Here is a 27,373-nt window from a genome sequence, read left to right as displayed (position 1 = left end):
ATGAATAAGGTCAGTAACCGCCAGCCTGACGACGATCCCTAACCACTCTCTTTTAGCCAAGTTGATAGCCAAATGTAGTCATGTTAGAGCGTCGACTTGATTAGTAATCAAGGAGACTCATTCCTACCTTAAACAAGGTTCACCGCGACCACGACTTCGTGTTCAAGTTGTGGGAGTGACCCAGTTCCGTCAGGTAAACTGTACTCTATTATACCAGTGGATTTCTAGTGTCATCTGCTCACTGAACGCCAGTCGGATTTTTAGACAGTGGACAGCGGTAATGAGCCCTCCTGTAGTAATGTTGGTAGGCAGGAGGACTCAGAAAGTGCAATACCCTCTCCCTGTAACTGGTGTAAGGGCTCAACATTTAACTTTACCCCTTGACCTTCGACCGATTGCTCTAAAAACAAACGACTTCATCCTTGCCGGAGCCTCAGTCACTTCACCAAGTCTGGTCAAAAATCGGATCCAAACTGTTTGAATTGATTTTTGAGCATTTGTTTTACAAATAATAATAATAATAATAAGTCAACCACTTTGCTGACCCCAAGTCATTCCACCAGGTTGGGTTAAAATTAGATTTTTAAAAACTGTATGAGTAATAGGGTCGAAACTTTGACCATGGCATATGACCGTGACCTTTGACTGATTATTTTGAAAACTGAATTACATTACCGTATCCTATCATAACCACGAAGATCACTTAAAACTGAATCAAAACTTTGTCATCCTATTCACACACACACACACACACACACACACACACACACACACACACACACACACACACACACACACACCAGCAAAACACTACACCATCCACACGAATACTGGCAGGCTCCAGTCACACCGTGCAGCCATCTGGTGTCACCTGGAAACACCTGAGTTGTCCCGACCACGGTAGTTAATTACAGCACTGACACTCAGGCTCCTGTGATTCAATATCAGCTGTATAAAATTGTCCAGTTGATGGAATACAGGAAAGTGGCTGTTCCAACCATGGGTGTTAATGGTAACAGTATTAACATTCTGGCTTTAGTGGGAGACTAGGACTGGGAATGTCTCGACCATTAGACGGTTAAAAACCCACTCTCACCACAGCATTATATATATATATATATATATATATAAACCAGCGAGGACAAAATACTTGTGATCTCGGTGTGGTGCCATGGGTAACCTCGCGACGTCCGTAAAAACGTTAATATCCAGTCCCTTTTTATACACTTCAGAGCGTACAGTAATGTTCCGAGGCTACGCTGCCCAGTTATGGGTAGACGACCAGCGTACTTCCCTTGGTGGCATTACATGATCGAATAACCTCCAGTCACGTCTTGGGGATGGCATCACAAGGCCGTCAATCGGACAGAAACGGTATAACCACAGCGCCATTTTGTGACCTTCGATGAGAAAAACCATGGGAACAGTGTTGCCAACTGTAGGGACATGTCCCTAAACGTAGGGACTTTTGACTGATTTTCAAAGGCGTAGGGACGTAGGGACGCCCAGACAAAATTCCTAAAAATGTAGGGATTTCGGACATTCATTTATATTTAGTATATTTTTCTGTAAAAAAAAAAATGAAATTTTGTGAAGTTCATACAATTCTAAAGTCAATTTTGTCTGCTCTTGAGGATGATGAAAGTAATAATCATTTCAAGAGGAGGTGCCTCTCCTTTTATCAAACTGCATTTGCTGAGCTCAAAAAAAGGTTGCCTCTCTTTGATCCCCTGTTTAAGGAAATGAAATTCATATCTCCTAAGATTGCGTTGGATTTTGATGCTAGAAAAAATCTACCTGTTATGCGAGGTGTTTTTAGCTCGACTTCTCGAACCAAAAACACTCGCGACTGAGCGGGGTCCTCTTTCCGGACCGGAATTAAACCCTCACAAAGGAACGGGGCATAAAAACTAGGCAGTACACCTTAACACATCTATTAGCTTATTTCAATACACTGTGACAATACCAACAAAGAGTTACAAGATATGATAGGGACAGGGTTACAGAGTTAACTTCACAATAACATATAGCACACATAGCACAGGCAGAGGGTAGAGTTCTGTAATTATATCTCGATGGTGGATCGTAAGTTCAATATACCCGTATTGTGTCTATAGGCAAAATGTGTATTTAATAATCTCGACCTGATGCACTATGGGTGGAGTGGGCCAAGGGTCGAGAGAGTGAGTATTACTAAAATAGATTATAGCACGAGTCGCGACACTCGAGGAAGTTCCTTAGTCGCGGGGACACTGTTCACCATCTTTTGGCTTTTCTCTGTGCTCAGGTTCTATCTCCGGGTTCACTGATCTTTTCTGTTTTGCCTGGGTATTTTAATTCACTGTGTTACTAATATTATTCTGGCCTCACTCTTTCACTGTCACTGTTCACTCCCGTCTCCGTGGTTTATCTCTGACACAGGAGATACACTTAAGTCACTACTGGCCCTTGTTTCCTGGGCTTAACACAAGTGGCACCTGGGCATGGGAGGGGGCTCTGCTTGGGAGCCCTCCTGCAGGAGACAGTGGACTGCCCGTAAGGGTGTCACTGCCCAGGGTTCCTTCATCAGGGGAGTGCAGGGAGGCTCTCCCGTTTGGGGGCCTCGACCTGAGAGGCCCTCGTGGTGGAGCCTCGTCGGTGGGGTGCAGGGAGGCCCTCTGGACTGGGGGCCTCGACTTGAAGGGCGGCCCTCTGGACTGGGGCCGAACAGCTGCAGGAGGCGGGCCTGTCGCCTCTTCTTCTGGGCAGAGAGTTGTGGGGGAGTAGAGCTCAAGTGGCTTGACTCTGGGGCCTGCCGGCCCAGTCTGGGAGCCTGGGTGCTGCGGTCGCCTTTAGTGAAGGGCGCCGTCAGGGGCAGACTGCGGCACCTCTTCTTTCCGGCATCCGTCAGAGACCAGGACTGACCAGGGGTAGGCGGCAGGGCCGACACAGGGCCACGCCACCACTCCAGTAGTACCTCGGGGGAACCACACCTGGAGGGAGTAAGAGAGGGGCGTCCTACGCAGCCAAGAGGTGAAAGGCCAGTTGCGCAAGGGACCTCCTTCTCCGGGAAGATCTCAGAGATCACAGATGAAGGATGTACAGTGGCCAATCCTTCCCCCACATGTACAGTGGCCAATGTTGCGGTTCCATGATCCCCGGGGCCTACAGCTGAAGGACGTACAGTGGCCGATCCTTCCCCCACATGCACAGTGGCCGATGTGGCAGTGCTGCTCCCGAAGGAGGAAGAGGCAGATGAGGGGCACACAATGGCTACACCGTCCCCGGCACATACAGTGGCCGATACAGCGGTTCTGCCTGCCCCACGGAAAGTAACAGAAGGACGTACAGTGGCCGATCCTTCCCCCACACGTAGAGTGGCCGATGTGGCGGTGTTACTCCCGTAGTAGGAAGAGGTAGTGGATGAGGGGCGTACAGTGGCCGAACCCTCCCCGATACGTACAGTGGCCGATATCACGGTTCCACTCCTGCTTCCTTTTCCAACCGGAGTGGGCTCAATAGCTGAAACTCCGGAGGTAGTACTCCCGTAGGAGGAGGAGGTAATGGATGAGGGGCGTACAGTGGCCGAACCCTCCCTGACACGTACAGTGGCCGATATCGCGGCTCCACTCCTCTCTCTGCCAGTCGGAGTGCGCTCAATAGCTGACACTCCAAGGCCCTTGCCAATCGGAGTGCACTCAATAGCTGACACTCCGTGGCTTTCTCTGCCAGTTAGAGTGCGCTCAATAGCTGACACTTCGAGGCCTTCTCCAGAGGTGGCTGTAGCTGAAGGGCGTACAGTGGCCAAACCTTCCCCCAAACATACAGTGGCTGATGTGGCGGTGCTACAAGAGTAAAACAACTGAGGGGCGTACAGTGGCCAAACCCTCCCCGGTACGCACTGAGGCAGTACCGCGGTGTTGCTTGGGACTGACTCTGGATCAGTCCCACCCCGAACCTGGTGAGTGCTGTCCCGCCCGCAGGGTCGTGTCTTCCGCCGGCGTAGTTTCCGTCAAGGCGGTTGAGGGTTAGATGGAATCAGGACAGGGGGGCACCGATGTCCTTCTTGCCCCGGGTTGACCTCTCGGTGACCCGGCCCTCTGTGGTGTCCTCCTGGGGTGGTGGTGAGGCGGCGGTTTGGTGGTGGGGTGGGGGGTGGTGGGGTGGCCGATCTGGTGGCGGCAGGTATTTCACTACCTAATCTAGACAACTTAATGATGAAATATGGATATCTGTTAGAATCTCAGAGTGATATTCAGCAAGAGTGGGAGGATCTTCCAGCATATTTCAGTGCTGATGAACGCAGCCTACTTCTTAAGAAAAGCTGTGAAGAACTTTGAGTGTATCTTTCCAAGTTACAGTATTAATCAGACAAGTATGTTTTTGGGAACCTTGCCTCTCTAGCTAAGCTTATCCTAACTTTGCCACATTCCAGTGCAGAAGCTGAGAGGATTTTCTATCTACTGGCGGATGCAAAGACAAAAAAAGAGGAATAGGATGGGACCTGAGTGATTGGACTCCTTACTCTTTATCAATTCTAATATGAAATCAAAGGATAAAAACTGTCTTGATTTTGCAAAGCAGATTAAAGAGAGGTATTTGGCACTTCATAACCAACATATGTATGACTAAAAACAGTGAAGCGTTGTTTTCTGTCCATTCAGGCCTTTAGTTATACTTTTGTATTCATTATTATAATGAAGGTGATCTGTTTGTGAATGATGAAAGTGTTATAATTTGTTTCAAAAGAGATGAGAAAAAAAAATTAAAGCAAATAACCTACTTTCAATTAATAAACATTAAGTTAAAGGATAAAACTGTCTTGATTTTGCAAAGGGGACTGAAGAGAGGCATTTGACACTTCATAACCAACAGATGTATGACCAAAAAGAGTAAAGCTTTGTTTTCTGTCCATTCAGGCCTTTAGTTATACTTTTGTGTTCATTATTATAATGAAGGTAATCTGTTTAGGAAAAACGGAAGTGTCATAATTTGTTTAAAAGGAGATGAGAATAAATATTAATCCATGGAGCTTACATTATTAATCACTCCTTAATTAAAATCTGCATTTCTTGTTAAAAAATAAGTTTGTATGTAGGGACACGTAGGGACTTTTTGTGACATCTGTAGGGATATTTGGACCAAAAATCAATTTTTGGGTTGGCAACACTGCATGGGAATGCTGGGAACGTGCCTCAGTCTCCCTCAGTGTCTCGGGCTGACTGCACAACGCTCACACCAAGGGACTTGTATTTTATGTGGCTTTGAATGTAGCAACACCTCTTCCTTTGCGATTTCTTCATCGCATTAGACATTACTATCCTCTTGCGTGTTACTAATGCAAACTGTGTCTATATATAAACGACATAAACAATACAAGAGGATGTTATGATACCCAATGCAAAATAAATCCCTTAGGAAAATGTGCTGCAAGGCCTCCTATGCAACCTACAATACAGCGTTAAGGGTCGTATTCCTGTTAGCCATGGAATTTTCGTAGCACATTTTCGTTGGCGATCTGTTATACTCCTTTAGGTTATTTATAGAATTCTCTTTGTAACCACATAGTTTGCCTGAGAACGTACAACACGATAAGGAAGTGTAATAGGCAAAAGTAAATCGCTGAGGAAGAAGTCTCACGAAAATTCCAAAGCCACCGAGAATTCGACTGTAAATTGAACCAACGGTCAGTTAGAAGATAATAATAATAATAATAATAATAATAATAATAATAATAAAGATAATAATAACACGTCGCAGTCCCTTTTTAATAGGCGAGTTTTTTCCCCCAAAGCCCATGAACGTTGTATCTCTTTTATTCGTTCTATCTACATGCGATGTACTGACGATTGGTGGACCTTAAACTAGATGTGTTAGGCACAGCGTACACCGGCATCTTCGGTATTTAAAATTTTAATAATGTGAATGAAAAGGTCTTGTTGTGGCAAGAATACAGTACCTTACAGTTAAAAGACGTCACCAGATTTGACGAGCTAATAAGTGTGGTCAGAAAGTACGCAAATGAATTTTTTTTTTCCTAGGTATCAAAATATTCAACTAATATATATCAATATATTCAACCAGTATATATCAATATATTCAACTAATATATACCGCTGGCAGCTGCAAAATTTGTCTCGATCGTCGGCCAGTCATACATGAACTTTCTGCGATCAGGTACCTGCGTCGCTGAAGAGCACCTTTACATAAAAAAAAAAAAAAAAAAAAAATATGAGACCTACCAACAAACTCCAGCATCACTGTAATTACTCAAATATTTACAGTTAGAAAACTGGCTTCACAATGTTTTAAATATATTTGGTCCTTCAGCAGTCTATACAGTCTATACATATACGGTATATATATATATATATATATATATATATATATATATATATATATATATATATATATACACACACACATAGATATGCGTGTCCGTGTCTGTGGAGAGAGAGAGAGAGAGAGAGAGAGAGAGAGACAGACAGACAGACAGACAGACAGAGAGGCGAAAACTTTTCCTAATAAAGTTTGGCTATTAACACGCCCTATAGGGTGCGGGTAAGTAGCATGAAGTGTATAATTATTACTGTGAAGGTAAACATGAAAAATGGATAAGAAGCTTAAGCAAAGTCGAAAGTGTTCAAACAACTTATCAACATTAAACGTGCAGGTAACAGGCCACGATGATGAAAATCTAAAGTTTCTTTATGAAGTACTGAGTATAATTCACTGCAAACATTTTTGATGTGGATCTAAAAAATAACTTGTAGTTAAAAGTATTAAATGTCTATTGCCAAAAAAAACTATTAAACTGTAAATGACCCGTATCTTTAGGGCAGTACACCGATTGCCTCTGGAGATTTCGTAACACCTCTTCCTTAGAAATTTATTTTGCACATTACAAGCTTAGTGTCTTCTTGCATGCTATTGATGGCAGCTATAACAAGATTGAAAAGTATATAAATGACATACGAGAGAATGTTAAGGTGCAATATGGAAAATAAATTGCTGAGTTACATGTGCAACGTGACCTCCAGTGCCACTAAGAATACAGCCGTGTGTGTGGTGGTTATCATTTAGTAGGACGTGCTTTCCGCCGAGGCCAGGTGTCTGGAACAACCACAAATTTACGTCGGGGACCATCACTGTTTTGTTAAGGCCTTCTGTCAGGTGCCGGGGACGTTGTCAATCATACGCTGGACAGAAATAAAAAATTATAAATAAAACGCGTCCCCAGGTGTTCATATGCACCTGGCTCCTTGCTCGTCAGCTGTAAAACCTGTCCTGAGGGGAAGTATTTATAAAAGATCTTGACCAATTTCCAGGATAAACAAGGCGCCGTATCATTCGTTTGAGTAGGCTATAGCTGAAAAGTACTTGGTGGTCATATGAAAGAAGATAAAAGTAGAAACAAGCAATCTTTTGCATAAATGAGTTTGTAAATACTACCCTTGGCCTTCAGTGAAAACGACCCCCAGGAGTTGTCAACGCTGTTTACATTTTTCTTTCTCCTCCATCCATTTTTATAACCTCACTTTCAAGAACAGTTACTCACCTCCATCATTTTTGCAGCAGCAGGTGACAAGCAGATTCATCAAATTTCTTGAGCTTAAGTTGCGTATAAAGATCGTTTATTTTGTGCTTTTAACTCATACAACAATCAAACAATTCTAGATTAAACTACAGCTGATAATAACGTGAAACAATACGAACTACCGCAGACAGTGTTTCCTAGCCATGGAGACTTGTTTATTACGAAAGGTCGGCTAAGATCCATTATGACTAGGATCCAAGGTGATGCCAACGCAATTTGCATTTTTTACGTCCATCCTTTTATGGCCTCCTTTTGACGAACAGTTACTCGCCTTCATCATTCTTGCCGTACTCTCGTGAGGTTAGGAATCTCAAAAATCTCTACCTTATTCGTTTATTTCTGCAACTGACTCATTTATATTTTCGTCTAACATGCTAAAAGGCATAGCTCATAACTGTGCCAGAGAATATTAAGTTATATTAAGCAAAACAAATCGCCAAGGAAAAGGTGTTAGTAAGCCACCATCACCCTCGCCACGGCAGGTGCTTACCAACCAAATGTAAGAGGTGGTCGAAGGTCACCACGCAGGGAAAGCAAAAAACGAAGACGTGATGAGTGGTGGCCGATTCACAAAATGACAAAAACGTGAGGAAACTTGAAAAGTGAAAAAAAAAAAAAAATCGGAGGAACTACAAAAGTTAATAAAACAGGAATATAGTGTGGAGAAAGACGGCGAGAATGAGATAAATGAGCAATAAAACGGAGAAATGAGAAAGATAAAAAAAAAAAAAAGGAGCGAGGCGAACATAAACACTGTTGTGTGAACCGGAACTAGATCGTGAGTGCTATGGCAGAAAGAGGGTCGTGGACTAGGGTTGCCCCGTCAGAGCCAGATCTGAGATATTTCTTTCCATTCCGTGACAGGATATTAGAGATCTCTACCAAATTTTACCATTATTTTAGCAACTTAAACTTGCGACTTCCCTGGAGAGTTTTGTGCTTAACGACACTCTAACATCTTTTGAGAATTTAGCAGCGACTTGGCAACTATATAGAGGGATGCTTTTAGGTGACCTCTTTCACCCGCCCTCTTGGACCGACGTTTTTTTTTTTTTTTTTTTCGGCATCACATCATATTACTGTATGGCTGGCTGGCCTTGCTCTGCACTCATGAACCACAGCCGCCTGTATCACTTATCCATTTTTTTTTTTTTTACACTTTCCTTTACGGCACAGTTAGGGGGAAACCCTGACGCATTACGTTACAGAGAAATATAAATAGGAAGGGAAACGTACCAAGTGTTTCTCCATTTAAGAATATCAGTCAGCAGAGGACGGAAGACGCAGAAGTGAAAAATAAGGCGAGATAGGTAGATAGACAGATAGATAAATAGATAATATTATGGAGTCCCAGAGTTGCTGTGGGTAGGGCATTGCTGGAAAGCTACATAGTATACCAGTATACCACCCTCGGCATATCGGCTTATAGTCGCGAAGTTCACAGGTCCAAACCCTGGGCTTCCTCCTTTTATGAACTTTCGAAAATGCCTCTTTCTCTCTATTCTACTGAACCTGGGTTCTCAGAGGTATAGACGGATAGACAGACAGATAGACAGATAGAGATAGATAGAGATGGATAGATATATAGTTATACATATTTTATATTAAATATATTACATACATAATGTATTGTATTACACATAATTTTATAGAACATACTGTATCTATCTATCTATCTATCTATCGATAGATAGATAGATAGATATAGCTATAGATATAGATATAGATATATTATCATTTATTTATATTAGTAATACATAGATTGATAGATAAATAGAGAGTTAGACATTTCACATTATAAAAAAAAAAAAAAAAAAAAACTGTTTCAGTCAGGAGAGGCCTCTTGTGCTGAAGGAGTAACTACACATGACCTACCAAGCTGGAGAACTCTCTCCTGGGTTGCAGATACTCATGATGAGATACCAAGGAAAAATACAAGGGACGTCACCACCATCCGCCCACCAAACGGCAATTACACACACAGTTATTATTATTATTATCTGTGGTAGGTAGGGACGCTCACCATCCACTCACTCGATGTAGTGCTGCTCTCGGGTGTCTGCCTCATCCTCCATCCTTCTTTCCTTCCATCCTCTTCTGTCTTTTCTTTCCTTCATTCTTTCCTCGTCATGCTGCCTACTGGTGACTTTACACTCCCTCTTGTCTTTCTTTCCTCCATTCTTTCCTCTTCCTTCTGCCTGTGGGTGACTCTACAATTAGTGACAAGCCAAATGGTTTCCTGTAAACCAGGAAACCATTTACTATGGTGGGCGGTAACCATATAACCAAATTTTGGCGCCTGGTGGTTTAGTGGGTAACTAGGACACTCCAATCGGATTGAGCCGGTGAAGGTTTATATCCCAAGGGGTGGTTGGGGTTTATTGCTCACGTAATGCCACTCAGGGATGAGTGAGGCTGGTCACTCTCATCTTAAATGTCAGGACTAACTTGCCTAGCCCCGGACTTCTACGCTCCTTATGGGTCAACATAGGATTGGATGATGATGATGATGATGATTATCACCATCATCATTATTATTTCTACTACTACTACTACTACTGCTGCTGCTACTACTGCTGCTGCTGCTACTACTACTACTACTACTACTACTACTACTACTACTACTGCTGCTGCTGCTGCTGCTGCTATTATTATCATTATTAATAGTAGTAGTAGTTGTAGTAACAGTAGTAGTAGTAATTATGTCGCTGTTATTGTCGCTTATTTACATCCCTGATCATAATACTATATGGTATATGTGTGTGTGTGTGTGTGTGTGTGTGTGTGTGTGTGTGTGTGTGTGTGTGTGTGTGTGTGTGTGTGTAATTCACCGGGTCGGTCAGGATGATATGATGGGGGCGTGATCGTCACCTTTTACGCTCCCGGAAGAGAGTTGAGAGTTCATATAGTCCGATCTAAGGCTGTGACCTTCACACATGCACACACCCATCCCCTTGCTCAAAGGGGACAGTAACCATTCGTTTCGTCAGTGAAACTTTTCGCAATCCGAACGAGGAGCGAACTCCCGTCTACCAGTTGGCATGCGAGAACGTTACCTCTGAGCCAGCGAGCGATGTGTGTGTGTGTGTGTGTGTGTGTGTGAATAATTACATATTCCTTATGCAGTATTTATCGCTTCCCTGCATCATTTCATGCAGTAGCGTGATAGTGTAAGATTCTTCCATCTTTACAAAACAAACAAGAAGCGGTGCCAAGGCACAGCAAACCCGTCCCCAGCAGTCAATTAAATTCTGACGTGTAAACACAACAGGATATCTAGTCAAAAATGTGACATATCAACTGTGGGAGTAAATCGGGTGAAACTGACGATTTCATGCCCATTTGAAATTTTAGGCCCGACCCACCTGACACTGACCCCCCTACCGCCAACTGGGGAGTGACCCCCCTGATGTAATGAGGCATGTTATAGGATGCAGATTTGAAAGTTGCACCTTTTGGTTTTGGTTTCATGTCGATAGGAATAATTTGAAAGGAGTTATTGCGAAAAAAAAAAAAAAAAAAACGATTTTCACTTTTTTTTTTTTTTTTTTTTTCAGCCTGGGCCTTGGCCCCATTTGGCCCGAAATTAAACAGGTGATCAGAAGGTTATAGCCCATTATCTCTGTAATTTTAGTCAAAATCGCACCAGTAGTTATCACGCCAAGTTGTTTACAGACAAACAAACAAGCAAACAAACCGAGTGAAAACAGTATGGTACCCGTCCCCGAGCCCTTCCGGGACGAGGACGGATAAAAAATTCTCTCTCTCTCTCTCTCTCTCTCTCTCTCTCTCTCTCTCTCTCTCTCTCACACACACACACACACACACACACACACACACACACACAAGCTACAAAAACAAATTATAGCCCTAACTCGTTTCCTCTTGGCCGAAGTGAAGGAAACACGTTTGGCTAAGACGTGTGTGTGCTTGTGGTAAAAAAAAACTTGCCAGCCTCCACAACCTGTTACGTCACCCACACCTGCCACCACACATAAATATGACGCCCAGATTCAAACGGTCTATAATAACTTTAATATTTTTTTTTTAGTTTGAGCATATTATTTCCAAAATCTTATATTCTACGTAGGAAAGACTACATGTTGTTGTTGCGCAATCTCGATCTGCCTGGCCCAGCAGATCTATCAATCGCAAGAAAGCAACTGCCCCTCCCCTACAGGTTTGTAAAAGAGCCATTGGCTCAACACACCTGGCCGGTATAGTTTCTTCTATGTATGTACAGTATAGCCTATGTCTGTATGTTACTCTGCCAAATAAAAGAAACTGATTTTGAAATTGACCTGAGTCTCGTGCAGTGAACTGATGTTTCCTTGTGGTAGACATCTTGCCACAGCGAGGTGCAGGGGAATGTGGAGGTTTGACTCCCATATGGACACTATTTTCGTCTCTCCACCCAGTTAACAAGGGTAACATAGTAGGCTCCACATCACCCTGTTATTACCTCCGCCAAGGAGGTTAAGTTTTCATCCCTGTCCATGTATTTGTTGGTTGGTTGGTTGGTTTGTGAGCAAGATTACACAAAAACTACAGGACGGATTTCCATGAAACTTGGTAGAAGAATGGGCCTTGGCCCAGAATATACTACATTAAATTTTGGTGTGGATCCGGATAAAGCCGCGGATCCAGGAAGTTCTTTTCACTTTCTTAACACTGCGAGATAGGGCGTTGACGGAGGTATGCTCTCTACTGAGTGCCAATCTAGTTTGGTTATATGATTACCACCCAGCGTTGTAATAGTATCCAAGGTTACAGAAGACCATTACTGTAACCTTGTCATTCAGTGCAGAGCCTTCTGAAGTGGAAAGAGGTGTAATGAAAAGTGACATGAAGAATCATAAAAATAGGAAGAGAGAAGGGCAGGCATAGAAAATCAATAATAAAGGTGAAGAAAGAAGCAGACAGCACTACATCACGTGAGTGGATGATGGTCGCCACCACCCACCACCAACCATTTGTGAAAGTAGTTAATGAAGGCTATATCTATCCCCTCCAATACATCTATCCCTTCAATATATCTGTCGCCTCCAATATATCTATCCCCTCCAATATATCTATTCCTATCTATTCCCTCCAATATATCAATCCCTCCATCTATTCTCTCCAATATATCTACCCCTCCAATATATTAATCCCTCCAATATATAAATCCCCTCCAATATATCTTTCCCTCCAATATATCTATCCCTCCAATATAACTATCCCTCCGATTTATCTATCCCCTCCAATATATCTATCCCTCCAATACATCTATCCCTCCAGTATATCTATCCCTCCAATATATCTATCCACCCAATATGTCTATCCACCCCATATATCTATCCCTCCACTATATATCCACGTCAGATCAAAGTTTCTCCTAAAATGAGTAAATCGTCCGGTGATAGCAAAAATAATCTAAAGAATACATCATCTGATCCACGGACGACGATATTATATTCATGCCGTCAATGGATTTTCTTTTCGTGAACTGGAAGTTTTATCTGCGAGGTTGTTAAGCCCTTCTACCACCAAGGGCTTACCTCTACCGATTTTTTACCCGTCCCCGCCTCGGAGGTCTCGGGGATGGCTATTGTTTTAACTCGATTTGTCTGTTTGTCTGTCTGTCTGTCTGTCTAATAACACCTTTAGGCGAAAACTACTGGTGCCATTTTGACTAAAATTACAGGGATGATGGGCTATGACCTTCTGATCACCTGATTAAATTTTGGGCCAAATTGGGCCAAAGCTCAGGCTGTAGGCCCAAAAAATGTAAAAAAAAAAAAAAAATCGTTTTTTCGCCATAACTCCTTTCAGATTCGTCATATCGACATGAAACCAAAACCTAAATGTGCATCTTTCAAATCTGCATCCTATAACATGCCTCATTACATCAGAGGGGTCACCCCCAGTTGGCCTAAAATTTCAATTGGGCATAAAATTGCCAATTTTCACTCGATTTACTCCAAATCTGATATGTAACATATTTGACTAGATATCCTGTTGTGTTTATACGTCAGCACTAAAATGACTGCCGGGGATAGGTTTGCTGTGCCTTGGCACCGCTTGTTTTTTGTTTGTTTCAAGAATGAACTATAAAAATGAGTCACAAGGTGACGGGGTTAACCTCTTTATTCCGATGACGTCTCTTGTGGTTTACTCTTTGTACTCAAGAGAGACTTTCAGACTGGTGCGGTTACATGTAGCTTTCAGTTACCACTTCAGTACAGATGTTCCCTGATTTCATTAACAGCTCCTTAAGAACGCAAAACTTCATCGACAGTCCCCTGCCAGCACAGTGTTCTGCCTTCCGTACTTCTCATTCCCTCCTGAGCGTCAGACAGTATCCTTCCTTCCCATAATCTTTTGTGTTCTTGATACTGCTGTCACATAAATACGTTTCGTACAGTACCTTCCCTTGTCACAGCCGTTAGGGAAGTGTCAGCGAACTCTTGCTCCTGGCTGTACGTCATCGTAGTGAAAGTATTAAATCTGAGATCGCAAATGTGAAGGCAGGCACTTTGTTTTCATATTACTGAAACATTATTAACCATAAATCGACTCTGGTCAATTTCTCTCGTTATTAATTACCTAACTACAGTCGAATGCAGTGGTTATCGTTTCCTATCTTCACAGGTGTTGCAAAATTGTAAGAAATAAGGAGTTTGTTTCCATCTTCGTTCACTCAGTGTCAATACTACGGCCGAAAGTATCCGTAACTGGTGGTGCCAGCAAGTGACATTTAAAACCTGGTTTTATGCTGCTGCTCTGAACACTACCACGCAAGAGAACAAGAGCCGTATTTACATACTCACTTAGGCTAAAGCTTTGCATACGATTGCTTTACAAACCTGCACTTTTATCTTCACTCACACGTATGCAGCATTAAACATTTCATGTTTAATTAGAGTGAAATTTAAGTGACAAAAACGGGAAAAACAAAACATAATTTGATAATCATTAACTTATGAAGATTTGCAAAGCGTATGAATTGGCTCAGATCCTTTATGAATACTTCTAACCTGCTAAAATAATACGCCAAAACTTCTTATTCTAAGACCCGTCGAGACGATGTGGAAAAAATCCCGTCAACTTACCTAACGAGGGAAATTTACCTACATACGTTAACCTGTTGACCACAAACGATACTGGCAAAAAGAACGGTTCAGCCAATATAGGCCTATATTAACCTAGTACATTCTATTACAGAGCGAGCCACAGGAGTCTGAAAGTGTTAACACTAGCATCATTATTAACCCTTATTGTGGTCGGGATAGATCCAGTTTTTTATTTCACCACTAACCTGAGAATGAGTCTTAGGAGCCTGGGTATTAAACATTCTCCCATATCAGTGCTGCAGCTGCCGTAATTACACTGGTTTACAAAAAATTTGAGGCAAGCATGAAAATAGGTGTTCTAACCTAATTTTGGGGTGCTGATTTCAGATTCGAAATCCGTTTTCACTCATCACCTCTAGTTTTTGAGATATACATGTATACATGTATGTACTTGTATACATAGCCTATAGGCCTAGACGCAAAATATTCGTCAAAAATCCATTTACCGTCCTATTTTCTTGGAACTTGGTTTAAAACGCGCGCCACAACAAGCTCAAACATGTCAAGCACTACACGCAGAAGGACTGGGGGTCTAGGAGCACTTTCGTGCCTGGGAAACACAGTGCCCAAGAAAATCCTCTGGTGGACATGAACAAGATGCTTCTTCCCCCTCTTCATATCAAGCTTTGCCTTATGAAGAATTTCATGAAGGCCATGGGCAAGGATGGCGCTGCCTTCCAACACCTGTGCACTCTGTTCCCAGCTCTCAGTTCTGCTAGGCTCCAGGAGGGCATCTTCATCGGACCTCAGATCCGGGAGGTGCTGAAGGATGAGGTATTCGAGGGGAAGCTCACCTTGAAGGAATTGAGAGCATGGGAAGCATTTAAGGTAGTCTGCCATGGCTTCCTTGGTAATACACAGGCACTAGATTACCAAGAGCGTGTCGAGAAGTTGTTGCAGGCTTATCAGGATATGGGGTGCCGAATGTCTCTCAAGATTCACTTTCTCCACTCCCACCTCAACTTCTTCCCCCAGAACCTCGGAGCAGTAAGTGACGAACATGGGGAAAGGTTCCACCTAGATATTACTAAGATGGAGAGCAACTACCAAGGCAAGTGGAACCCCAGCATGATGGGGGACTTCTGCTGGATGCTCCTGCGCGACATCCCGGAGGCAAAGTACACCAGATCGTCCAAAAAAACTCACTTCTGACTGTCTGTAGTACTATGGTGTGTATATATGCTTATATCCAAGTAATGGTAATATTTAGTTCTGTCAGTGTTCTGTGTCTGTCTTGTTTCGTTCTGTAATATGCCATTTTAATATATGAAATAAACTCATTATATTATAAATATATGCATAATAATGAAAAAAGGTATATGTGAAAGCAAAAAAACTAGAGGTGATAGAGCAAAACTGTTCAGAAATTTGAATTAAGCATATCAAAATTAGTCAAAAACACCTATTCACATGCTTGCCTCAGATTTTTTTTTGTTTTTGTAAACCAGTGTTATGGTTGGTGCATCTTAACTTAGCGCAAATTTTCGTTTTGCGCTTATGCAGCATAAGACGGTAGCCTACTAAACCTCTATACCCTTTCCACGGCACTACTTCATAACTGGCCCCATATTCTAGTGTAACCCTCTTATTTCAGTTCAGTATTCAAGATGGAGATGCGGCAGTTTTAGGCCAAGTTAACCTTTTGAATCCGATTTTTCTTTTTTCTTTTAGTTCTTCCTGAGTATTTTGCTACCGTTCTAGAAACCAGCTGTAGTGACGAGGTTAGAAACAGTGCACTTACTCCCTACGCACTACACAATTTTTCTCAGTAAGCTGAATGAAATCTTTTGAAAGTGGATAAAATGAGACTTAAAATACTTTTGAAAGTGTACTGCATAGAATGAGACTAAAAATACACCAAAGGACTGAAGGGTCAAAGTGGACAGAGTGCAGCGCGAATGTGGAGTACGACCTTGCTTGTGAACGGAGAGTGGACAGAATTAAATATCAAAGGCACACACTTTTACCTTGCCAACCAACGCGGTCAGGCCATCGCCACAGCCGCGTCCGAATATTGTACTGTATGTGGCTCTGTAGATTTCGCAACGCATCACCCTTAGTACTATGCCCAGTTCACCTCAGTATCCCCTTTTATGATACTGATGCGAACTAGGAAGATATATAGTACAAAACGGAAGCCTAAGATTTAATATGCAAAAATAATCACTAAATTAAAGGCGCTACGAAGGTTCCTATAACACCTAGAATACGGTACTATATACTGTCCTATTTCTCTCCTATACCCTCGCCCCTCCCTTCTATATACTCTCCAGTCCCCTCTCCTGCTTCTTTATCCTCTTGTAAATCATCCTCTGCCAGCAAGCCTACGGTCCTATCCCCTCATGTACAGCAGAGCGGTCCGAATATTACACTTTTTGGTCTTGTGTGCTGCAGGGACGGCTCACTCTGCTCTTGTGAGGAGCAAAGACATTTTTACTGCCTCGTGACGTTACTAATCAACCACCCACTTAATGGACGTTAAAAAAAAAAAAAAAAAAAAAAAGGCAGATACTGTAAAGCATGAAAACGGTTATGGAAAACAGAAAATGTTGCAGGGTGATAACGCTGATAACGCTGGGTAAGCCGTCCCAGCAGTACGTGAGAGCTGGTATACGTAATACATGAACCATCCTGTATACCCTTTCCTATATCCTCTCTAATATCCTCCTGTATCGTCACTTATATCGTCTCCTGTATCCGGTAATGGCACCTAGGATACGATTCTCTAATCTGTTTACTCTGTACAGGTCAGATGGGTGGTGTGGGCGTTGATGGTGTGCGCCTGCTTGAATGTGGGCACGGGCACGGGCGTGGTGGGTATGGACAGGTGCAAGAGTAGCTGTTCTGCCGTGCCCGAGGACCTGTGGCCATACTGCTGTGAGAGCCATAACACATGCTGCCAGGAGTTTGCCAATTCCTGCATGGTGAGTTGTAGGGAGACGAGGAACGGTGGACGAGGAGGTATACTGAGGATGGGGGAAAGATGGAATTAAGGAAAGACAAAAGGTAATAATGGGGTGAGGGGAGAGGAGAAAGGGAAAAAGAGGAGAGGGTGGAGGGAAAGGTATGTCAGGGTGGAGGGGGAGTACAAAAGGGTACAAGGAAATGTAAGCAGAAACAGACTTACTGATCCTTTCTAGGATGATTGCTATAGGATAGTTTTTTTTTATAAGATAACTATTCGTAAGTCAGTGACAAGGACAGCAAAATCAGGAAGGAGGTACGTGGGGGGAGGAAGGAAGGAAAGCGGGAGAGGATGGTGAAAAGAAAGGAGGAGAGGGAGAGGAAAGGAAAGAAAGGAGAGGGTGAGGTAGAGAAAGAAGGAAAATGTGCGCAGGATGAAGGAGGATTACAAAGGAGTACAAGGGAAAGCAACAGACCAATTGGTCCTTTCGGGACTGTTTCCTGTAGTAGGACACACTGTAACTAAGGTACCTAAGTATTCTGTTAGTATAAGACATTAATAGCAAAACAAAAAGGAGGCATGAGAGAGTGGAGGGGGAGGAATGAGGGTAGAGATGACGGGAGTAGAGAAGGGGAGCAAGAGGTAATGGAAAAGAGGGAAGGGAAGAAAGACAGACTAAGACAGGGTGTATGCGAGGCTGGAGGTTTACGTATGTGAGACTGAAACTAGGACTGCGGCAAGAGGAAGAAGGAAGAAAGAAGAAGAGGAAGAGGAAATGAAAGAGGAACAGAAATAAGCCTAACCTTACCTCAGACTTCAGTCGTCATACACTTTAAACCACTAGACCAACAAGCATATATTTGTTGGTTAAATAGTTACCAACCAACTTAATAAATGTCTTCTTGGATTACAGGTAACCATTAATGGTAGGTAATGGCGACTACCATCCACTCACTTGATGTAGTGCTGCCTGCTTCACCGTCATCTTTATCATTCTGTTGCTGTGTCTACCCTCCTCTCTTCCTTCTTCTTCCTTTTTCTTCTTGTCACTTTTACTGCTCTTCTATCCACTTCAGGTGGCTGTGCACTTAGCGACAAATCTAATGGTTTCCTGTAACCGGAGAAACCTTTTACAACGCTGGGTGGTAACCATATAACAAGATAACGGGGTGAAATGAAGCCTACTATGGTTCCCCTGTGAGCTGGGTGGAGACGCAAATTAATGCGGTATCTACTCAGGAACTAAACTTCCACACTTTTCCCCGCGCCTTGCTCTGGCGAGACGCTGTCAGCTGATAAATAGCATTGGTTCATTGCACGGGGCAGTCCTGCACGGGAGGTTGCATGCCTGTGGTTGATGGGTCTGCTCGGTCAGACAGACTGGGGGTGATCAACAACAATAACAACAAGTAACCATTTAGCTTGTCACTGGGTGTAGAGTCACCTTAAGATAGCACTGCACGGAGTGGGTGGACGGTGGATACCCAAAAGGTTACAAATGATCTATTGACTCTTGACTAACCGTTCATCTACCATAAAGCAGCACAAGTAACTTACAATGCCAAAACTACGTCGGAGCATATTAAAACTGAAATAAATAAATATATATATATATATATATATATATATATATATATATATATATATATATATATATATATATATATATATATATATATATATATATATATATATATATATATATATATATATATATATATATATATATATATATATATATATATATATATATATATTTTAATGTAACAGTGATGCCAAACAGTACTGAGATCAATTTCCTATACTTTTTGATGCATGCGACAGGATCGAAAGCTCATTGCCAGCAAAATCTGTCCCTTCCAAAGAAAGTCGAACAAGAGGGCCAGATTCAGGGTCCTTTCATTTAGATATGCTAGTATGCTTTGCATGTGAAAGACTGGAGTTCGTAGGCAAAGGAAGACTGTTCCAGAGATGCCTGGTTAAGTAATGTGTACATTCAGGGACAAAATGTTGCATACTATTTCACAACGTCAGCCTCACATTTAGGGTATGTCCGTCAAATTCATTTATGCACCATATCATAGAGAATCATTTATTGAGAGATAACATACCAAACCTCTATCAGCTTGGGATAATTTGACAGCAGAGGAAAGAGGTCAGATATTGGCGTACTTTTGTCCCCGACTACATAAAGACTGTGAATGACAAATAAATCTACACTAGAGAGCTGGTGAGAATACGTTTAGTAATTATGGATGGACATTGTGGCACTAACACATCATAAAGGCATAACGTATTGTTCACACGAAAGGCCAATATCCCTCACTCTTCCATGCCTCATTTAATTCTTTGACTGCCAGGATTTCCCTCGACTGAACCAAATTGCCTGATGTTGGCAAAAATAAAAATTTCTAGATGAACCAGTAAAAGATAAAGAGATATTTGCGACAATTTTGAAGGTATTGGCAGTAGGATTCCTCTCAGTTGAACAAAATGCTAGTGTTAGTATGAATAAACTAACCATGTGCACCACCAGCACAAAAATGTTAAAGAAAACTGTTGTCTAGGATGTAAGCAAACAATGGTTTGTCTCTTCATGACGATTACCGTCAGGTCCCACCTACCGTATATTAACTGCACTCTTATAGCTGGAGTTACACACTACTCATGGTGAATATTATATAAAACTTACTTTTACAAAGTCTAGGTAAATAATAAGGAGTACTTAACTTCCCTACATCTGAGTCCATACATGGTGAATGCAATCACACCGCAAACTGGCTGCCCACACTGACCTTCTGTTGTGGGTCTGGGAAGGTCACGGGGTTGGGGTGTGGCTTCACTTCTCTGTTCTCATCTAAACTGTCTGGAAAGGCAAGAAGTAAGGCTGATTATAAGATTTAGAAATTAATTCGTGTCTGACAAGGAAGTAATTTTCGTAATTTGTTTCAGTATCAGTACAATACCAATAATACATCTTTGTCGGCGAGGTCCGAGCGAGGCCATTTAAATAAAAAAGCATTGAAATGTGGCCTTACATCACGAGGATGCCTAGAGTATATTGATGGCTATCTACCTACCAAATCTCATGCCTTTACGACAAACTGTCCTGGCCTGTGGCCCTCTTTTGAAGATTTTCGACATGCTTCACATGGCGCGCGTCACGTGCCACGTGCACAGCCTGGGTGTGATAAAACCTGTCAAAAACAAATCTTAAAGAATTAGGCTATCATATGGTACAAACCACGCAGTGATCAGCCCTGTGGCTGCTGAGATATAAGGTTTTCAAAAGCGTTACGGTCGGGCCTGGTTGGGCCGGGCCGGGCTGAGCAGCTCATATGTGAGAAAATGCCAGCATTTGACGAGAGACTCGCGAGGGCTTCGCCCTCGCTCGTAATAAATTTTTTGGAGACATATTTAGTTCTGAGCTACATCATTTAACAGACATTGCTATGATAAACTGTTTACTAATTCCGGTCTATGCATTGATTCATTAACCCCCCTCAATTAAATTACGTACTACATATTTTATTCTTGCTACCGCCAAGTGATTTTACTATGCTTAAGGAGAGAACACTTACAATGAAAGAATTAATAAATACCAAGCTTAATCTTTCAATTCAAAAAGACATTCCTAAGGTGATTAAATCGTCTGATATTAGCAAGAATAAAGAATTATAATTACAGTACATCATCATATTGAAAGATGTAATGCTGTTGGGCCAACGTTGTCCTTACAAGTCACTGCACCGTGTGTGTTGGATGTCTCTGGCCCCTTCACCTCGTGACTTTTTTTATCCATTCTACCAGACGATTTTATTCAGCTTGGGAATGAATTTTCTCTTCGTTAGACCCTTCGTTTACCCCGTCAGTACAGAAGATCTCTCCGAAGCCTAATAAAGTCATTGGAAACAGCAAGACGATGCCGATTAGCTAACATGACGGCGTACCGAAGGAGTTAAACAGTGTTATATATGTGTGTGTAAGGCTGGACATGGCTGGAGAGGGAAGCCTTCATGTGGTGGCACTGATATAGCAAGACAGATCTGCTACCTTGTCATAGAAAAGTCCCTCACTCCCTCCCTATCCCAGAAAAGTGGCTGGTGAACTGCAAGAGAACGACAACTTCAGCCTACAGTCCATCGGGCTCATATCCAGGTGACGCTGGGGCCACAAGAGCAACATAAAGAAAGCTTGACTTGGTTGTATGATAGCAGTGAAGCATTATACTGTATAGATGGACACCACCACTACTTTCATCAGTGCCTGAATCAGTGATATTGACATACAGAGAAAATATGGGTGAAGGGAAGAGTTGGGAGAGAGGAAGACAACAGGATTGAGGGAAGGAATTTTAGAGAGAAGTGGTGCCAGGCACAACAAACCTCGCCCAACAGCAGTTATTTTATTGCTATTAAATACTGACTCTTTTCTGCCATTCAGTGTCAGTGCACAATTAAAGTCTAAGGTAATGGCACAAATGTTTTCAAGTTACGCCCTCTGGAAATCCGTGATCTTGCATTTGACTATTCAGGGTCACTCAGGGTCAAAGGTCATGTTGCCAAATGAAAGCCCATGTGAGACTTCCTATATCTTGGTAATAGTAAATATCTATCACCAGCCAGTTTCGAGTTATAGTCCCCTGAATATCCGTGACCCTGAGTTTGACCTTTCAAGGTCATTAAAAGTCAACGGTATTGGTGAAATCAAAACCCATATTACAAGTTCCTGTATGTTCCTAATATCTCTATCTCTATCTTCAACCGTTTTGAAGTTATAATCCTCTGAAAATCAGTGACCTTGATTTTGACCTTTCAAGGTCACTCGATTACCTCCAAAATATAGGCTAATCACTTTCTTTGGGGACCAGTGTCCACATATCCTGAAAGATTCATGTACTTTCATTCGGCCGTTTTTCCGTAATGTTGCTAACAAAGAAACAAACAAACACTCAAACTCGACCAAAAACAATACCTCCACGGACTCCGTGCAGGCGAGGTAAAAATGGTGTCGAGTGTTAACCAAACAGGAAAGAATGTGGATTTGGGCAGGGCGAGTAACTCTGACAGTCAACTTCCTCCTCGTAACTGCGATTTGATTTTGACAGGAAATACAAGGAAACTGCAGAATCTTCCAGTGTCTCATATTCTTTCTGCAGACACAATAATTATTGACGAGAAAAAATTATCATGAACTTTTTTTTCGAACGTTTATTTATGGATCAACGTCTTGGTTATTGCGGTCCGGCTCTGATGCTTTCCTTGTCCTTCTCAAAAAAAAAAAAAAAAAAAAAAAAAAAAAAGTCAAAGTTGCGTAAGTTTGTTTGTAAATCTGATCCCTGCATGTTAACAGACAGGACAGTGTACAGCATTACTCCTTCACTACAATGACGTGTGGCGATATTCAGTAATGCTGATGCTATGCCACACGATTATGTTCAGCTGAGAGAGAGAGAGAGAGAGAGAGAGAGAGAGAGAGAGAGAGAGAGAGAATTAAAAAAAATCGGTTAGTGGCAGCAAGCATACAAAACAAATGTCATGCAAATAAAGTGGTTAAATCGGGAGTGCGGATGACTGGTTCACGGGAGCGATGTACAGAAAAGGATAAACAGGTTCCTGATGCTGGGGAATCCAGCATTGTTAAAGGCAAGTGACCAATGCCTTTTTTAAATTCATGGATGACCATTCTGTATCAGAAATTTATAATCACATCATATATAAAAATTGTCATAGATTATTCTGCAACTATAAGCTACGGAAGTTCATGAACATGAACAGCGTGAAAAGGCCTGGGACTATCCCCCTCCCCTCCAAAATATTAAAGTATTTTTCTGGAGGAAAAACCGCAATATGGGCTCTAATTTACATAGCAATGATGTACTAATTAAAATATATTGCTCTTAAATACTTCAGACAGTCAAATAAAATTTTCATGATGTAATCTATTAGTATAGGTTATTTATTTCTGTCAATAGTACAGCAATGAACTGTGAACATAAAATTATATGAGTTCATATAAATATAAGAGCACAATGCCTATTTTTCCAGTTTTTTAGCTACAAACTATTTTCTCTTATTTGTCTTCAGCAGAATATAAATGCTGTCTAAACCAAAATTGTTCTGGTTAAAAACTCGACCAAAATTATGTCCTGCACGGCCACTGATATTGTCCTCCCCCCCTCCCCCAGCAATTTAAAATCCTGATTCTGCTCACTCAGTGCATTTTTCCTTCGTCTTTTCAGCATGACTGTCTGCCCCGTGTGCACACTGGAGATGTCAGTGTTGTGGAGGAGCGTCCTGGACTGTGTTGTGCCCTTTATAACCTATGCTGTTTCAGGGAGACATTCCGTGTAGCCTCCCCCCATAAGGCTGAGAAGGAAGGGCCTGTGAGTTTTCCCATTATTCATCGTTTCCATACTGGAGCGCCACGGACACAACAGCCAGGTTTTGGCACCAGTACCAAAAGAAGACAACCTACACAACCACCTGAAACGGTCGAAAGTGAGTTAACAGACCTTCCACAACAAAGACCAACTCCAAAAAGGCCAAGTCTCTTCCGTCCCAAAAAACTGAACAGGCCAGAAAGTCCTCAGGCATTATCAAAGACAGATGATGCTGCAGAGCTAAATCAATCCTCTGGAGGCAAACACTTAGTTAGAGATGATCTGCAGGATCTAAAGAAAGTACCAGCTGATGATGAAACGAGAGACACGTTAATTATTGAAATCAAGAAACCAAAGAACAGGCCAAAGATACCACCAGGTTTGGCTGCACTTAAGGTACAGGAGGAAACAAGAGATGGACCCAAAGAATCTCTGGGACCCAGGAGGCCAGTGTCTTCAACAGGACAATTATTTACAAGAGAAGAAGAACAAGATGAAGCGTCTGAACCCCGTCGTCCTAAGGTGGCCAAGAGATTGAGACGACCTGTTCAAGGAGGAGGACCAGTCATGGTCAGAACCGAGCATGATCATAGGCCACGGAACAGGAAAAGACCTGCACAAGGGGGAAGGCGACGACCAGCAGAAGGAAGGACCAGAACACCGCAACAAGAACCCAGAGAGAGATCTGGTCAGCAAAATGCCAGAGAAAGACCAGGGCAAGGAGTGAGGCAGAGACCAAGTCAGCAAGCTGTCAGTGGACTGGGAGGACAGAGAGCACAGGTTAGTGATGCACAAAGTGCTGGAAGACCTCTGCTTCCTAATTCAGCACTGGTGGATCATGCACAAAGAACAGCAGATATCAAACCAGTTAATCTACAACAAGAAAGTGCACCTGATTTACCTCGATTTATATTAGACGACCAATCTAGTAGAATTCAGGCAACAGGAGAGTTGGCAGTTGATTCGATTCCAGTGGCGGTTGAAAAACTAGTTAATACAGCCCAAATTAAGGTACCTGAACTTCCAGAAATACATGTAGGCCTATTTGGTTCTCATGAGGCAAATCCGATGATCGAAAGCAAACACAGTGACATTGACGAGCATACGCAGCACACCGTGGCGGAACCAACTCCGATATCAGAATTCAATATGGAGGAAGTTCTTCATATGACAAAACTGGAAACAGAAAAGGGTGACCAAAATCGAGACGAAATGGCTGAACCTCATCAGATAACAGAGGATATAACTGTTACAGAACCAAGAAACGTAGAGAAAATACCAGAAGAGTCAGAGGCAGGCATAGAGAAAGCAATAAATCAAGCAGCACTGACTGATAATCAAGGGTTTCCATTGTTAACACAAGACATGATAAAGGACGTAGTTAAACAAGCTATAGCCAGTCAGCCAGGCAGGGGATCAGAGGCGACCACAAGTTCCCAAACAAGGTCAGATGGAAGGTCACAAACGAGGGAAAGATCAGGTACAGCAGAAGCTTCCCAGGCAAGGACAGCATCAAGGACTTCAGCACGGACAAGAACAGGAAGCCAAGGGACAGTGGCGCAGCAGAATCAGAATACAGGCAGACGGGGATCACAGACTAGAAATGGAGCCAACAGAGGGCAGGAGAGGAGTAGGTCTACTACAAGAGGACAAACAAGGTCAGGAAATGGCGAGAGGGCACAAGGGAGGCCGAATAACCGAGGAGCCAGGAGATCAAGCAGACAACAATAATGAATGATAAGTTACTATCACAAGAAAAAGTTAGCTGACAGTCCCCTGCTAACATTGTGTCCTGCCTTCCATATTCCTCATTCCTCCCCGAACGTTAACGAGTATTCTTCCTTTTCATACCGTTTTGTTATGTGCTTCATATTGCTATTACATAAAAATATTTCATGTGACAGCATCCACCGACGACGCAGGTAGGGAATGGTCAGCAAACTTTTCATCGTGACAGTACAATGTACATGTAATACAAACTCTCACAAGCAAACTTAAACCTGTTCAAAATGTGGATTTGTATGAATGGCTTACCTTATCTAATAATAAAATGTACAACAGAACCGTATTTTATGTCGCACAAGTATAACCACCTCTGTCCGATAACGCATTTTTCTCTTCATTCTTTCTATTCTCCAGCTGAACAGGACTTTTTAACTAGAGAATTTATACAGATCCTTACTGATCCCTTTTCCTTTTTTTTTTCTTTTTTATACGGATGATGAACAGAGGAAGGACAATATGAATAAAAATATAATCCAAACACCAGATTACAGATGTCCTCCATTCATTAAAAAAAAAAAAAAAAAAAAGTGACAGGTGGACTTGAACAGCTGTAGGTTGAAGTCTTGGGAGAAACCACTCTGAGGAAGCGAGCTCCAAAGACATGCAGTTCGGGAATAAAAGAATTCTGATAGGCAGAAGTCTGAAATATGCCAGTGTGACATTCCAGACATGAGCACTACAAGATGCCCGTGTAGCACAGGGGAAAGCATGGAGAGGTGGCGCAATGGATGCAACTTCGATTGAACATTTGCCATAAAGGTATCTCTAAAATAATGCAAGGAAGGCAACATTCCTTCTTACCTGTAGGGGAGGTAGTTTATTTGTACCAGCAGGGTTATTAATAATTCTAACAGCTTTGTTCTGAATTTTGTCTAGTTGCTTTCGTGCAACCTCCCCACATCCACTCCACAAGGGTGAGGAATATTCCAGCTGAGAACGCACAAGACTTATAAACTAGAGCCAACTGCTCATCAGTGAAGAAGCTACGAACACGGTACAATAACCCATGTTGCTCAACCATTACTACTACAATCAAATAAGAAACATATTTCGATCACTGATATCTACTGAGACACTTTACAAGTGATTGTGAATGCGTAAAGCAGTGGTTTTCAAACTATTTAGTATGACGGCACACTAAGAAAAAATATATATATTTTTGAGGCACACCTGCCTTTTTTTCATGCAGCCTCCATACGAAATTAGACTATTTATTTTTTTCATTACTGATATGAACACGTACCTTATTAGTAAGACACATGAGCTTGCTTCGATTTACATATCCGTGGTATATTGGGAGGAACGCTGGAGAGGCACACCCTCATTTCTTCATCAACACTTAGCAGTCTTGACCTTTTCTTACTTTTTATGTTAGTGAGGGTAGAGAACCCCAGTTCACACAAATAAGAGATTGAAAACTGCAGAAGAACTTTCTGAGCTTTTTTGGCTAAATGTGGGAATTCGTCCTCAATATGAATCCAGAAAGTTTCAAGTGACATTTCCATGTGCTTGAGTTTAAGAGTTCGGTCATTACGGATGTCTGTTAGCTCTTCTTCCTCACTAAGTTTCTATTCGTGTGATGCATCAAGTATGAATGGATTTCTCAGCCA

General features: G+C 42.2%; 1 protein-coding gene across 1 annotated transcript; it reads left to right on the top strand.

The window, feature by feature from the left end:
* On the top strand, nucleotides 1-25,999 carry LOC145391421 (uncharacterized). Its single transcript, XM_080266033.1, has 3 exons — nucleotides 1-9; nucleotides 17,439-17,615; nucleotides 23,838-25,999. The coding sequence occupies exons 1-3, from the start codon at nucleotides 1-3 to the stop codon at nucleotides 25,707-25,709; spliced, it is 2,058 nt and encodes a 685-aa protein (XP_080122159.1). The 3' UTR covers nucleotides 25,710-25,999.
* Nucleotides 26,000-27,373: the final 1,374 nt, after the last annotated feature.

This window comes from Coenobita brevimanus, chromosome 18 (assembly GCF_032717465.1).
Source record: "Coenobita brevimanus isolate Jiangsu-jjx chromosome 18, ASM3271746v2, whole genome shotgun sequence".
NCBI classification, from domain to species: Eukaryota; Metazoa; Arthropoda; class Malacostraca; order Decapoda; family Coenobitidae; genus Coenobita; species Coenobita brevimanus.
The sequence above is the reverse complement of the archived record's forward strand: the minus strand, read 5'-3'. Positions and strand labels throughout refer to the sequence as shown.